The sequence below is a fragment of the Chelonia mydas genome, chromosome 3, assembly GCF_015237465.2.
Source record: "Chelonia mydas isolate rCheMyd1 chromosome 3, rCheMyd1.pri.v2, whole genome shotgun sequence".
In the NCBI taxonomy this organism is placed as follows: Eukaryota; Metazoa; Chordata; order Testudines; family Cheloniidae; genus Chelonia; species Chelonia mydas.
Window position 1 is genome coordinate 147,261,094 of NC_057851.1, and position 16,454 is coordinate 147,277,547.

The 16,454-nt window shown below is 46.2% G+C and overlaps 1 protein-coding gene across 9 annotated transcripts in view; it reads left to right on the top strand.

The window, feature by feature from the left end:
- The window catches only part of DAAM2 (dishevelled associated activator of morphogenesis 2), a 240,039-nt gene that overhangs the window by 85,988 nt on the left and 137,597 nt on the right, over positions 1–16,454 (top strand). For all 9 annotated transcript variants that reach the window (XM_037895546.2, XM_037895551.2, XM_037895548.2 and 6 more), the window contains one exon: positions 1,080–1,282. In XM_037895546.2, coding sequence (XP_037751474.1) covers positions 1,109–1,282 — 174 coding nt within the window. In that variant the 5' untranslated portion in view covers positions 1,080–1,108. The remainder of the gene's footprint in view (positions 1–1,079; positions 1,283–16,454) is intronic.

Consider the following 16,454-nt stretch of genomic DNA (forward strand, 5'->3'; position numbering starts at 1 on the left):
CTTAACCCTTTACAGGTGAAAGGGTTTTTTCCTCTGGTCAGGAGGGATTTTAAAGGTGTTTACCCTTCCCTTTATATTTATGACAAGGGTTTTGGCCAAAAACAATTGGAAAATTCTGAAAGCATGAACATTTTTAACTTTGAATAAAGGCCAGTTTTGTGTGTGTTGCGGGGGGGGGTTGTTTTAAAAAAACAACATTCCACGTGGAATGAAACATTTTGTGTAGTTCTAGTTACAATTTTGTTGAAGTCTCTCCCATTATTGCCCTGCTAAAGTAGCAGTTCTCGAACAGTAGTTCTATGCAGAGCCGCCTTTGTCACTGTGGGGGAGGGTGCAGCAGTCTTTAAGGGGTGATTCTGCCTGATTTTGTACCCCCGCCCGCTCCAGAACTCTCAAGGTTTCCAGAGGGTTGTTTTTAAGCCCCAAAACTAAAAGAACCCCCGCAAGTCCTTTGCTGTATCCTGTGCTCCTGGTTAGCTAGCCTGCATTGTCCCCTGCTGTTTCAACTGCTTCAGTATTCTTTGGCACTTCCTGTCCTAAACTGTTGTGCAATATTGTGATCTGCTCTTTCCATGTCCTCCATCACTGGTGTCTGCTTGTGGGGTAAAAACTGTTCCATTCTGTCCCAGAGGGGTTTGTGTCAGCTGTGGGTGAATTGAGCAGGGGGCTCTGTGTGTGGCGGGGTGTGTGTGTGTGAGAGAGAGTTTGAGTGGGATTTTCCAAAGGGCTTATCGTTGGCCTAACGCCTCTCTCACTCAAGTCAGTGTTAAAACTCCCACCGATTTTTGAGTGGAGCAGACTTATATCAATACTGACTGCTTTGAAAGTCCCAGCCTAGCTCTGTCAAACCTTTTGGATGCAAGATGCTATATAGCTATGGAAGGTGGTGGTGGTGAGAGTGATGTATTAAACCTTGACTAACCAGTCCATCGAGATGGCTCCGTTTTCATTTTGCTCCTTAGCATGACAGATCAGTCTGTTCTCTGCCTGTTGCACTGATGGCAATGATAACCACAAATAACCTGTGCTGGATGGTGCAGATGGTCATTTAACAACTTCTCTTCCTGTCTTCTCTGCAGATCATGATCAGTAGATAGCATCTCACACCATGACCATGGCTCCCCGGAAAAGGAATCGTCATGCTTTTGGGTTTCTTTGCTGCTTCGGGGGAAGCGACCTCCCTGAAATCAACCTCAAAGATAATAACCCCCTCCAGTTCCTGGAGTTCTCTGTCCCAATCCCACCAGCGGAGGAGCTCAATGCTAGGTTCTCCGAACTTGTGGTGAGTTTCTGCCATGGACCTTATGTTTTACAGGGTGTGGGAGAGATTTCCTGTGGGGTAATGTAAGCTCTTTGGGGCAGGGACTCCTTTTGTTCTGTATTTTGTGTGGCACCTAGCACAATGGGGTCCAGGCCCATGACTGGGGCTCTAAAGTGCTGTGATGATACAAACCACACATGATGATGATAAGGAATCATAGACTTGTTGGGAACTGGGAAAAACCTCCAGTGAGTTGTGTAAACCACTTTCCTACCTTGTGATAGGGTTTAGTTAATCACTCTTGAATAGAAGGCTGTGTAACTGCTGCCTTGAATAGTTCTTTGCTAAGATTCCAAGGGAAAAGATGGACAATTACTTGAACACCAATAATATTTCAGGTATGAATGGGATTAAATTACTAATGACAGTGATTCTTTCTTACAGGGTTAGGCAGATAGCCAGGTTTAGGGTTGGGAAGCAATTTCTCCCAGCGCATATTGGTAGGGTTATCATGGCATCATTGCTCCAGAGATCAATTTCCTATGGCTGCCTTTGGAATAAAATGCACTGTTAGAGTACACCAGGAGATTTGGGGTTTTGACCTGTGTATGGAATGGAGATAGTACTTGTCAGTGATTTCCTGCTGGTGACAGATGAGAACCAAGTAACCAAGGTGATTTTGTTGCATCCGTCAGCTACCTTTGATACCTTTGGCCATGAGGTGGTGTTGACACAGCTGTGGGTTTTAGCTGGAATGGAAGGAGTTGTTCCATGTTTAAAACAATAGGCAGTATTGAGCAATTTCTCAGTTGCTCCAAGGTTCCTCTAATGTAGTGTGCTAGAGGATTCCATTCTTCATGGCCACTCCTTTCCCCTCCCCCTCCTGCTCAGCATGTATGTGAGGCCACTCGGGGGAGATGGAGACGATATGGATCATGGTGTTGCAAGAGGACACCCAGCTAGACCCATGCGATGCAGTTGACCAGTTTATTGGGTGTCTGGACAAGATCGGGGTTTAGCTAAGGGTGAGCTGTGTGACTACATATAAAACTTAGGTTATGCTGGTGGGGTAGGGGAAGTCAGTAGGACTAGCAAAGAAGATACCGGCTCCCTCAATTGGAGTTACATGCCTGATTGTCAAATAGTTGGTAAAAGGGATCTCCAGCTGCTTCAGGATGACCAAACAGCTGCAGTGGCCAAGATGTTTTTGTACCATATATGGTTAGTCAGAAGGTTGCAACCTTTTCCTTTGGATGTGGATATTGCCACACTGACCCAGGTCTTTCTCTGCTTGAGACTGGGTTACTATAATGCGTTCTATATGAGGTTACCCTTTAGTCTATTGGAAACTGCAGATGACACAGAATATGGAAGGCTGCTTGCCGATTGGTGTTTCTTATGGGGGAGCACATTACACTAATGCTCTGATCTATATCCGCTGCAGTTAATTTCTGCGTGCAATGTATTGTTGTTTTCACCTACAAATCTTTAAATGGCTGGTCCTGGCTAGCTCAGCCTGTCTTTCAATCAATGTCCTACTACGGTGGCTGAAGTCAACCAAAGCACTGAAGCTGTTTTTCCCATGGGAGGTCCCTGAAGTGTTTGCTCTCCACCTCGGTTTGCCAGAACCTGAATCTGCTGACCTTCAAGTCCCACTGCAGGGTCTATGATGCTCTGCCAGGTTTTTCCTGGTGGGGAGGATACATTTCTGGGAGGGGCAATCACTTGTTACCAAGTATGAGCATCTTCTGTGGGAGTTATGGGTCCTCAGGTGGCTAATAAGGCCAATCCTTGAACCACAAGTTCTATTACGATGAAGGCAGATGTTTTCAGGCTCAGCAGGAGGCTGTTGACCATGACTGGAAGCCAGTCTCTCCTTCCTCCTGCACCTCTTGTCCTCTTCAGCTTGTCGGCAAGCAAGTTCAAAATGCACGGGACCATCACGTAGGACTTCCCTCCATTTTAAGCGATCCTGGGCAAGTGTGTCCCAAGTGTCAGTGTCTGTCAATGTTACACTTTTTTAGGTTGTCCTTCAGCAAGTCCTTCTAACGCTTCCATTGTCCACCCACGTTACCCTTCTTTCAGCTGAGAGAACAGGACCTGTTTTGGGAGGCGATGATCTGGCATCTGGACAATGTGACCAGACCAGCAGAATTGCTGACGGATGATCATTGCCTCGATACTGGTGGTCTTTGCCTCTTCCAAGACACTAATATTGGTGCACGTGTTTTCCCATTTGATCTTCATAATCTTACGAAGGCAGTTTTGATGGTGCCTTCAAAAGGACTTTCAAGTGGTGACTATAGGTTGTTTGGGGCCAAAACTTGGACAACAGTGCTGGGAGAATAAAAGCTTGATAAACAAGAAGCTTGGTGTCTGTTCGAATGTTGTGATCTTCAAAATCCCTGCGCCATAAACGAGAAAAAGCTACACTGGCACAGCTCAGGCGATGTTGAATTTCTGGATCAATATCTGCCTTGGATGAAAGATGACTTCCAAGGTCGAGGAAATGGTCGACATTCTCCAGTACCACTCCATTGATTGATAGATGGGGCATGTAATACCTCCTTTTGGAGAAGGCTGTTAGAGCACTTTAGTCTTCTCGATATCAAGAGTGAAACCAAGACATGCGTAAGCATCGGCAAACACGTTCAAGATACTTTGAAGATCTTTCTCAGAGAGGGCAAAGATAGCGTTGTCATCAGCATCCTGAAGTTCCACAATATTATTGTTGTGGAAATCTTACTCTTTGCTTTCAGCCTGCGAAGCCTGAACAGCTTTCCGTCCATTCTGCAAATGATTTCAATGCCAGCTGTAAACTTCCCAGCAATTAGGTGAGGAATGATGGCAATAAAACCTGCAAACATGGTTGGAGCGATGATACAGCCCTATTTGACTCCTGTTTGAAAGGTTCACTCTGGGAGCCAGTGCTGCTCAGAACAGTCACTTTCATGTTATGAAGCAATTTTAGGACATTGGATGTCCAGATAAATAAATCAATCTTAGAAATTACAGTCCAGAGGGCATGGCAATTCACTGAATCAGAGGCTTTAGTTAGATCAATAAAAGCCATGTACAGTGATTGGTTTTGCTCCTGACACCTTTTTTTTTTCTTGCAGCTGCTGTGCTGTGAAGATCATATCCTCAGTTCCACAACATGGTTGGAAACCACTCTGTGACTCCAGTAAAAATTTCTTCTGATAGGAGCAGAAGGCAGGTTGCAAGGATCCACGCCAGAACTTTGCCTGCAATGGCTAGGAGGGAGATACCACGATAATTTCCACAATCCACTTTGTCACCCTCTTCATGAAAGGGGATAATCAGGGCATTCCTCATTTCACTGGGTTTCTCCTCCTTTTATCTAGATTTTAAGGATAAGCAGGTAAAGCTGTCGAATTAGCTCTGGTCCACCGTCTTTAAAAATTTCAGCGGGGATCCCATCTCAACTTGCTGCTTCGTTGTTCATCTGGTTGGTGGCACTGTGTACCTCATACAAACTGGGAGGGTCTCCGAGCTAATCCCTAAATGGTCATTGCAGGATTTTGCTTAAGGACTTCATCTGCAACCATAGAATTACAGTTAAGGAGATCTTCAAAATGTTCTTTCCAGCAAGAATTGATGGCTTCGTTATCCTTCAGAAGTGTGGCTCTGTCCTTAGAGTGAAGAGGACTCATATGAGTAGACACACACAGTGTACGTATGCTAACAGCTGCAGACTCACCACCACGGCGCCTCCTGCTGGTTGTGCCAGCAATTAGCTCCGTCCAGCTGTGGAGCACCCTCTGCAGGTGGTGTCTCACCCATTGTCTGCTCTGCTGTGCTGTCTGGGACCCGCGTTGCTTCGCTGGCTTACGGCGTCCTCTTTTGGACATAGCCCTCCGGCTGTGCCCCACTCGATTCTCTCCCCTTCTCTGGGGCGGGTGTCAGCAGTCCTCAGTCTGGATCTGCCCTCGTGGCCAACTGCAGCCCCAAAGTCTAGTCCTTTGCTTCAGGGGCAAGCCACAGTCTGTATCGGAACACGGTCCTCCACGGCCAGGTGCAGTGTAAGAGGGGAGGGGGAGACCCAGACCTGTCCACCCACTACTCTGGGTCCTGGCTCAGGGGCCCTCTGGCGGCAGCCATGTCCTGCCTTCCTCTCCCCTCTACTACTCCTGCTCCCTGGGCCACTTTCCTTTGGCCCTTGCACCTTCTCAGCCCTTTCTTACCTGCCAGGCTGAGGCCCCTGAATCAGGCTGGAACTTTCCCTCTGCTCCCCTGAGCCTGCCCAGCGCTGCTCTATCCAAGGTGCTATCCCTGGGAGCAGTCCTCCTCCCTTGGTGGGCAGAGAGAGACTTCTCTCTCAGCTTTGCAGCTTTTATATAGGGCCCAGCCTGGCCCTGATTGGCTGGGTTCTTCGCAGCTGCTCCAAGGGCTTCTATTAACCCCTCCTCTGCCAAAGTGGGGCGACTGCCCCACTACTGTGTATAATATATACTGTACCATTTGTACATATGCCCAGAGCCTAAATGGGCATGTACTTTAAAAAAAAAAAATTGAAATCAAATCCATTTCTGTGTATTTCTTGATACTGTTAGAACCGTAACTTTCTGAGGACTTAGTTGTGGGAGAAAAGTGCTCTATTTCAGAAGGATAAGGCAGTGTTGCATAACTTTGGAAGGTGCTCAGATACTACAGTGAGGAAGGTTTGTATGAGCTCCTCAACAGGGAGGGAGGTAGGCAGGCAGGCAGAGAGACCATAGCAAAGTATTTATTTCTGAATGTGGTTGCCTGGGATAGAAACTAGGCTGGTAGATCGCAGGATTTGCCCGGGAGGCCTACTTCACCCACAGTTCCAGGCTAATGCATGTTCTCTGAAACACTAAAATAGAACAGACCACATTTGTATTGATGGCTGAGATGAGATTTTAATTGGATTAGAAAGGTTCAGTCTGTAAAATGTGCCAGTGTAAATCAGCGACCTGGAAGTGCTTGGGAAGGCTCTGTGTTGTATACCAGCCACCCCACTGTTTATCCTTTATGGTCTTTGAGACAAAAAACAGATATGACCGTGGAGCCTTTTGACCCAAATCCCTGAGCAAAATGGTGGCACTGACACAGTCTGAGATCTCTAGTGAGACAAACATTGCATTGCGCTCCCTGGAGCATGCCCAGAGGGTATGGCTTGGCCTGTGCCATCTGTTCTGTAAAAGGGTATCATGAAAAATATTCCTGCACTTGACTGCATTCATCTCTCATTTAAAAGCCCAAGCCTGTTCTCCCGTTGTGTGGCTAAAATCTGGGGCATTGTCCCACACTTTAGATGACAACATGGAAAAACCAACCTTAGTTCACAGGATATTTTTCAGCATGGCTATTTTCCAGCCCAGTAAATATTCAGTATTCTGGACATTCCTCCTGACTCTGAGGGAAATATCTTCTGTGAAGGATTCCCTCAGGTGCCCATGTAATGGGATATTGTAGGTGAGATGTGTGTCTGTATCTCAGTTTAAAATCGTGAGAACAGTAATCTTCAAACAGCTAGCTTTTTGGAAGCTAAGCCTTTCAAATTGGGAGACAGAATTTGGAATGTGTTGGGATACTTTATTCCAGCAGTTGGATGATATGTTTGGGGTCCCATTTTCCCCAAGCAGGTTCTCAGTGAAAGCAAGGAGGCTTTTCACTCCCCTCATGGGGGCAAATTAAAGCCCTGGATGATCTTAGTGGGAGCTGCCTATGCATACGGCATGTACAGTTTCCCAGTGGGAATGTTAACTCACCAGGCCATCTGCCCACAGAGATAGGTGCAAGTTCTGAAGCAAATGCTGTTGTTGTAACATGTCCATGTCAGTGCACCAGTCCTGACACAAAGCAAACACCCACTTTGGTCCTTGTGCTTCTGGGGCCTCCCTAGTCCAGCTAAGCTTTGCATCTCAAGGGCCAGCCCTAATTCTTCCTGTGGCCCTACTGTATGAGGGAAAGGAACATCTGGAGCGAGATTCTCTCCTCCACCTCTCCTGGTGGTAGAAGAAGAGTAGGGGAGGCCTTGCATACTGGCACATCTGTGGGGTGGTTTTGTGCCCCATAAATGATAAATCTAGCCATAGTCTACAGTTCTAGATTGCTTTTGCTCACTCTTCTCCATCTTCTCTTGCGCCCTCCCCCCCGAGCTGGCATTGTGCATGCTGCCTTGTAGTGAGGTGCTGTTGCAGTTGGTGGTCTCCCCAGTGTATGTCTGCTGGCAAATGTGGCCATGCTACAAGCGCATATTTTCCTTTGCACAGATTTATTGACTGAAGAACAACTAAAGAAAATCTGGAAGATTTGTTTTTGAAATCTACTGCAAAACAAGGGGAAAGCACTTAACCTCCCCCCATCCCTAATTTCTTGTTGAACTTCATAGGTATTGCAAGGCTATGATAGAGCCTCTCCAAGATGAGTTCAAATTCGCTCTGTTCAAGGACAAGTAAGAAGTCCTAGGTTTTTGTTAGTGGAGGTGATTTGCTTTTGAAGTCTCATGACGCTGGAGGTTTCATCACCCAAATCTGTCAGTTACACAGGCAACCTGATCTCAAGTGTGAACTCAAACCGCACCAGGAAGGGTAACTGACTGTAGCAGACCCAGAAAAATGAAAGGAATGTCAGCTGTTAGCCAAGAAAGAAATACAAAAGGTGTTATGGGTTTTTTCTAAAGTACATTGTCAAGATATTTCTCTCATCTATTTAGACTGGAAGTTCCTTGGAGCTGGACTGAGTCCTCTTCTGTGACCTTTCACAGATCTGAGCATGTGGTGTTTAACAAATAGTGATATTATTGGCCTTACCTGGGTTACCAACACCACATTTGATTGTTTCAAATTCTTTCAGATCTAATATTCATATTTATTTTCCCTCTTTGTGCTGTTGTTTTTGCAGTACTACTTGCACATAGCTCAGCTTGGACACTGAATTTAGAACAAATTCAGATTCATTTTCTGTTTCTCTTGCTGTTGTGTAAGAGGTTCCCAGTAGGAAAAGGAATATTTAAATCCATCTCTCTCTCACCTCCCACAAAAAACTAATTTACTTTTTAATTCATGAAACACTTCTATCTGTTACTTTTTAAAAAAATCCGTAACTCAACTTTGGGCCTAAACTCCCTGAGTGTGTCCTGTTTAATTAAGTTGGTCATGTGCCAAGGAACAATAGAAACAGCTTTGACCTTCCAGACATTTTCTAAGACGGAGAATTTCCATTCACTCTGTCTGAAGATTTTGGGATTTTTCCATCATTTTCCTCCTATCTTTCACCCCTCATCATCTTTTTGAATAAAGAGGACTCCCTCATAACTTCCCCTGCTTTTTCAGACCCTATTGCTCCCCAATCAGCTGGAGAGGTAGGTCATTCCTTAGTTGGGGGTAGTTTGCTCTCTCCCGTAGGGGACTGAGCACTTTGGCCCTGTCTGACTCCTGGCCCTCATTGGCCTAGGTAGTAAGCAGAATAGATATTGAGCCAGTGTCTCCATTACTACTCCAGCAGCATTCCCCGCCTGAGCAGCAAGAGACTGGGTATCCAAAGTCTCTCTTCCTCTGCAGCATTCTCAGCTCCAGAAAGACCAGGTAGAGATGAAACCCAAGTACTGAACCTTTCTCCCGAGGGCCCAACATCTGCTGCACTCTTGGCCCCTGCTGACCCTAGGAATGAGATTAACTGTGACTGGCAAGCAGGCCCAGGTTCACCTGCTCAGTGACGTGCAGCACTACCTGGTAGCCTAGGGACTGACTGCCCCTTCCATCTGTTACCCAAAATCCAGCTCCTTTTTCTTTCTCCTGTTACTTCACATCACATCACCGTTTCTGCTGGCTTCCATGGCACCTCAAACAACTCCTGGTTTCTGAGTTAGGAGAGAGCTCTACTGTGTTGTGTTGTCCCTCAGAGAGGATCCTAGAAGCTCCATCTCCCCTTACAGGGGTGCAAAAAGCCTCTCAGGGACTGGACTCTTCCTGAGTACTTCTAGTCTGCTTGAAACCTGCCTCTCTGTCTATGATTGCTGTTCTTTCCCTCCAGCCTAGAAGTGAGTGGAATGACCATTTTTCTACCCCCCAATCCTCTCCATCGCAGGGTCACTGAGATACACCTATTAAGAACCTCTATCCTAGGGTACCAAACAGCCTGAATTACCACTTCCCTGGTCTATTTCCACTTGCAGTGGCTTCTTGACTCACTCTAACAGTTCTCATCTGGGTTGGATAAACTGGATTCCAAACATGGAATGTCCTAGGATGTCACTGCTGCTTAAGTCCCTGTTAGTCAGTTTTGTCCCATGGTGACTGCCATAGCAAGCGGCCCTGTCTCCTGGGAGTGGTGATACTGCTGTTTCCCAAGCCATCCTCCTAACTGTAGGCGCACAGTGTGTGTAGTGTTTACTGGATCCCTGGAGGAGATTGCTGGTCCTCTCAGCCCTTCAGGTTGAGGCTGCATTTGTGCAAGCCACACAAGTAGATGCTTTGATGGGACTATGCATGGTGAGGTTGAGGGAATCTAGTCCTTTCAGAATGAAGGAGTATGTGCAAGGATGAGCCCTATTTGGGGTAGTGAGCCTTTTCCTACCTTTATTTGAGCCCCCTCCTATCTCCTCTAACCAAACGGGTGCCTAGCGAGAAACGACGCTTTGAAATCCTCTGTTTCTACTCCATTGCAAGAATGGACAATGGGGAGGGGAGTAGATAACCTCCATGCCCCATATTCAGACTTTTAGGTTTTCATTTCTAGGTTGCCTATTTAGATGCAGCCCAGGGTTGGAAGTGACTAAATATTGTAACATGTGGATGGCTGTGAGATGGAAGATGTGAAATGAGTTGGTTGGTTTCAGTTCCCAGTATGCACATCACAGAAACCACCATCACAGCTGGCAGTCTTGTCAGAGACAAAGGAATGAACGGGCCATGAAGCCTGAATTCCCACTAACGTTGATCCTCCAGGACACAGACATTGCAGGAGATTAGTATGGGAAGTATGTACTGCTGTTGCCAGTACTGTACTCTTCTGTGTAGGACCTCTATCTCCAGGGCTGTTAATTCAGCATCTTTTACCTTATGGGCAAACATTAGGGACAGGTGAATATTAGAATTGTCACAAAACTGCCACCTTTGTGTTTTTATATACAGATTCTTAACTCTGATAACTAAGTGTGTATTCCATTGTCTACCATCATGTAGTCTCTCTGAGTACTGTTTCATATCTAGCCTTCACCTGTTTAGTTAAGTGCTCTTTCCACATTTGCTGTCTCGTCTCACAAGAGAAAAATGTGACTGATAGTACAGCATGTCTGTCAAAATTGCATTCTGTCACAATGCAGCATTGTGTCCTACTGCAAAAAGTGATTTTTTTCTCCCCTTAAAGGAAATTCATGTTTTTGTTGTTGTTTTTTTTTAAAAAAAATCCTGTAGGATGAAGGACAAATCCCAGCAATATCAGAACCTGGGGCTGTCCAGGGAACTCAGTCAGCAGGTAACCCTAAACTGTAGTGAATACAGGAAAGTTACTGAGTGGAGGTTATAAAGAGAATTGGAGAGAAAGGGAAAAGCTGATAATCTTTCCTTTAGGGTATGTCTATGCTTAAAACACTGTAGTGCTTCAGTATAGACACTACCTATCCCAGTGGGAGAGGTTCTCCCATTGGCATAGGTAATCCACTTCCCTGAGAGGCAGTAGCTAGGTCAACGGAAGAAATTCTACCATCAACTTAGTGCTACCTGGGAACTTAGGTCAGCTTAATAACACCGCTCAGGGTATGCATTTTTCACATCCCTGACTGAATATAAACAGACCTAATTTTCTAGTGTAGACTAATCCTTTGTGATGCTGTTGCTGTTCTCCCCCCGCCCCCCAGAAACCATAATGGCTGTTCAGTGGGCTATGTGAAATGAGTTTGTTGTTATAAGTCCAGCTCCCAGTGGACAAGGGTCCATGTTTGAAAGAGCAAAACAGAAGACCCACCACTGCAAATGGTATTAGGTGACACTCTACTTCTGAAAAAATGTGAGAGACTGACTGGGTCCTGTAGACTGAGGAATCCTATCTGTGCAGGTAGTACCCAGAACAGAGATGAGATACGCTGATTGGGGAAGTGTAGAGCTGGGCAGAATTTTTCCAGTGGAATATTTCCCTTTCAGAAAATGCTGTTTTATTGAAAGTGACACGTTTTTCAGAAATGAATCAATTTGTGACAATTTCTTTTCTGAGGGCGGGAAAGGAACCGTGCTCTGATAAGGTGGAACATTTAAATTTTATCAGACACAAAGGCAAAAGCAGAATGCAATGTTTGTATTTTATTGAAACAAAATATGTAGATTACCCCCAAAATCTCTTCAGAATTTCATTTCGCAGGAAACTTCAAATTTTTTTGGTTTAGTTCTCTTTTGGAAAAGGAAATTCCAAGATTCTGACATTTTTTTTTCTGCAAAACAGAAAACCAGGATTCTACTTGGCTCTGGGGAGGTGTTTGTGGGTAGCTTCAGCGTCAGATTAATGCATAAGCAAACTAAGCATGTGCTTAGGGCTCAAATTCATGGGGTGGGGGGAGCCCAATTTGGCCTGATCACCCCTCCTGTAATGACAGAGGGGCAGCTGGGACAAACCTGAGTGCTGCTGCGATCCTGTGTGCTACTCATTCAAGTTTGGCCTGGCCACTCCTCTGTCATAATTGAGGAGTGGCTGGGTCAAATTTGAGCAAGTGGCATTGCAACCTGGAGCCCAGATTCATATTAGAAGGCAGGGCCTCACAAATGTATGTTTGCGTAGCACCCAGTGATGGGTTAATTCCAGCCCTGGGTAGCTTATGCTGATCCCTGCTCATACTGCACTACTTTGGTGGCTAAATAGAGGTCTTTCAGTTAGCAGGGCCATTGATCAGTAGAAAATTCACTGAAAATATACTTTTAAAATGCCTCTGTTCCCCCTTCCCCCCAGACATGTGGCCTTTTCACTGCCTGAGCCCACTCCTGCTATACATTTTATATACTGAATCACTGTTCCTAATTAACCGGGAAAGTGCTCTTGTGCCAAATGCAATCAAGATCTGGAGAGGCCCCTCTGTTTCATTCACATATGATGAGCTCTGGTTCCAGTAGAGCAGGAGACTTGCTGGCTTTGGACCAACAGAGACTTTGCCCATTCCTAATTACTGCCTCCTTTCCCTTAGGCTGCTAAACAGGAACATTTCAGTGGAGGCTGTAAGAAAAATCCCAATAAAGAGATTAACTGGTATTTCTCAGATATTAGGTGGGGCCAGGAAGAGGACAAGGGTCTTAGACTCATTATCTGAGGTGATCCTCTGAAGGCAGAGAGATCAGCAGGGCCCTGCAGTAGTGGAGTATCTTCTGAGCTGAGGGGAGCCAGACCACAAAGCCTTCTTTCTCTCTGTCAGGTTAGACTGTAGCTGCCTGAGTAGAGCTTTCTACACTGCTGTCAGATGTGATTTGTTTCCACTGAAATCACTGGCCTATGTGATGGACCGTTGATTCAGATTTTTGAAGCTGTTAGGAGAGCAATACTTTGAAGGCAAAGAGTCCCCTTGCTTGTGCTGTGTGGCTCATTCTCCTCAGACACTTCATCTCTTTCCTGTCTTATGGAGAGGAAGTGAAAAGCTACACATAGTGGGAGACTGCAATGGGAGTGCCATAATGTGACTGGCCCCTTTCAGAGGGAGTGAGGTCCAGTGCACCTGTGACTGATTCCCTGTTGCCCAAATGGGTTTAAGGGAAGGCACCTGGGCCTTATGAAAGAGGAAGCTGTGGCAGAGACTGCAGAAGAGCTGCAGTGAGCAGGGGACTGCAAGGAGAGTTTGACACACCAGAGGAGGAGACTCCAGGCAGGTAGGGCTAAGAGAGATCAGCTAAAAGCAGGGGATTGAATTTTATTGTGGGACTTTGAGTTTTGTTTGAAATTTCTATATTAATTTGCCCAGATCCTGAGTTGCACAGAGAGAAGCCTGTGTGAAATCTGAGGGAATAAGGGAAACTGAGGCAGAGTGCTGCAGAGCCACCTCTGACCACGAGCGGGTGCTTGGGAGGGGGACTGCCAAGTTGCAGGTAGTCCATTAGCAGCCTTGGCCACTGATGTGCAGTAGTCCTTGGTGAATCTATCCAACAGACTTACTCTTTTGAGGTTCTGGTCTTGCAGAGCCAGACTTTCCAAAGCATCTGCTTAACTCATGCACAACGCCTGATTCTCGTGGGCAAGTCCTGATTTGAATGCACATTTCTATAAGTTAGCACAAATGAAGGTCTGGGTGTGGGGAAGCCAGGGGCCACAACGTTACCCACGCGTTTGTGAAATTCCTGCTCACAATTGTTAGTGCAAGGAGAAAGCACATGAACGGATCACCTCATAGAATGTGTTGCTAGAGTGCTACCTTGTCGTAGAACTTGTGGCCAGATCCTCAGCTGGTGTAATTCAATATAATTTTCTGAAGTCAACAGAGCTATGCTGATTTCCACCAGCTGAGGACCTGGCCCATGTGATGTTTGTCTGTTCCATGGTGACTGGCTGCTACTGAATGCCCCAGGTAGAGTGTATTTGCTATATTCCTTAAAGTTCTGGGTAGCGTACCTACACTACGCTACCCAGAAATGTTTGGATATGTTCCAGATGGGATGCACCTGCTGTGCCTAGAGAACATCCCAGGTAGGACCCACTCACCATGGCAGACAAGTTTGAGGTGTAGGATTCCCCTTCTGTGCTGAGGGAAAGCGTTTCATCCATCCTAGCAATCCATTGTTTCCAATGGACTCTTACTGAATTTCATCAGCGTGGGAGCAGGTGTGCAGACCAGCAAAAAGAGGGTAGAGAACAGAGCAACTGATAGAAATGCGAGCTTTGCTATGAGTTCCCATCAGTGTGACTTTCTCAGAACAGAGTGATGTACAAAGAAGCTGATTTGACATCCTTCCACTGTTGAATGCTTGGCATTTGTGTAGACAATAGGATCTCTCTGCTATTGTTAGCCTTGGTACATTTGCTAAGAAATCATCCTTCCACAATGTCTTTAATACGTTATCAACTGAGTCAAAAATGCTTGCATGATCTGACATAGCTGAAAGTGCACTTATGGTAAGGGCTGCATTAGTTAGAGCGAGAAGTTCATATAAAGCTATACTGTGTCCTATTTCTTACTGCAGTGATGTTGATACAGTAAGAATTGTGCATCCTATTAGGACTTTAATTTGTGGCAAAGAAATGTTGTTGAAATAAAACACTGAGTTGACAATGAGGGTGCAGGTTGGACATACTGGCTGGCACTGTCAGCCTATCGTGCTTTCTTTCCCTGTTGCCGGGGTTTTCAGCACCAATCTCCCTGGGTTTTTTTCTGAACTCATATTGCCGTGTGGTTCCACTCATTATTAGTGTTGCTGACTTGGGATACCCATCTCAGCCCACCCAAATGGGAACAGAGCAGCACTGGCAAAACAACAGTATATTCTCTTGTCTGCCTTCTGATAAGGCAGGAGGGTAATGGTCTTGGGGTCTAGCTCAGGAGGGGCATTCCATCTGCAGGGGCATGCATGGAGGTGTCTGTGAGGGGGGGAAATGGACAAACAGGGTATTGAGGCTGGCTTTGTTGGTGGAGTGGGTGTGGAGTGATGTAGATAATTAGGGAGGGGAAGGGCAGAATTTTGTAGAACTTTGCTTTTTCTTGTGTTCACCTTCAATGTGGTGCTGAAGGGATAGCAGGTGGATGGATCCAAAGGAGTGGTGGTGGTGTGGTCTGAATGATAGGCCAGTAAGATGGTCCTTGTAACTGAGGTTTTCATGATCTGGAGTGGGGTGATGTGGGTTGCAGTGACATGAGGAATGCTGAGCATGTGGAGGAGTGTGTTTAGTTGTAGGGGTAGAAGGGAAAGGTCTGATCTTAACGCTGTAGAGGAAGAAGGGGCAGGATTTGACTGTGGCCAGGATGCAAGAGGCAAGGGAGAGGGAGACCAACTACTGTGGAGATGGGAACCACGTAGAACCTGAATCTAAGAACTCGGATTAGGAAGAGTCAAAGATGGTCCCAGGCAGAGATGTCAGAGAGGGGGAGAGAAGCTAAAATGTGGGATTAGATGATGGAGTGAAGGCTGTTCAGGCAGATTTGGGAGTCATCGGCATACAGGTGATGGTCAAATCTGGGAAGTAGATGAGATGTTGTAACTGGAGAAGAGGAATGAATGCAACTTTGTCCCACTCCCCCATGGGAGTCCCACTATGTGGGAGGAGAACCAAACAAGAAGTTGAAGTAGAGAGCAGAGAAGTAGGAGAGAATTTATTGAATCCGATTTGTTGAATCCACTCTCAGCTAATTAATCTACTACTCTTGCACTTTCTTTTAGTCTTTGTCTCAGTCTGCCCATCTTGCTTAAGAACAGAGATCAGAAAAGCTCACAGCCTGAGTCATATGCAATACAGTATTTGTGTACATGGTAGGGGCTGTAATTCTCTATAATAGCTCAATATCCTTGTGTACTACCACATCCTGGGGGAGAATGGACAGTGTGCCATCTTTTTGAGTGAGTATCTGGCTGGTGCCTTCCTCTGTGATGGGTGGGGGGAAAAGCTTTCAGTGTCATCAGGTGCAGCAAATCAGCAGCCATTCTGCTGCATTCCTCTGGAATCCAACTGGAAAATCCGCCCGCGTTCTTGGTGTGGAAAGGGGAGAGAGACCATTGAGGGGGATTGCTGTGTCGCTCATCGCTCCAGGCCCCATCAGCAGCTGCTCTGCCTTAGGGGTGCTATGTCCGGAGAAGGAAAGAGACTGATGCTTTCCACCTGGGTCTGGAGCACTGGCTTGGCCACTCCTATGAAAGCCTATTTGCATTTTTTACTGACAGGTCTTTAAAACTTGTGCAGGACTGGCGTTAAGGGGTAGAAACCAGGGCAATTGCCCAGGATCCCATGTGGCAGGGCTCAGGCTTCAGCTTCAGAAACATTGCAGAAATCCAATATGTGAGCCAGTAAGGGAGGTGGGGTGAGGGCCCACTCCTTAGTTTCTGCCCTGAGCCTCAGCAAGTCTAACGCTGGCCCTGAACTTGTGGGGAAGGGAACACCCAATAAGAGCAATGCTCTCCTCAGAGCTATGTGGTCTGAGCACAGACCTGCAAGCCAGGAACTCCCGAGTTCTCTTCCCAGCTTTGGAGCTGACTCCCTCTGGGGCCTTGTGCAAGTCACTTATGTGTCTCAGTATCCCCATCTATAAAAT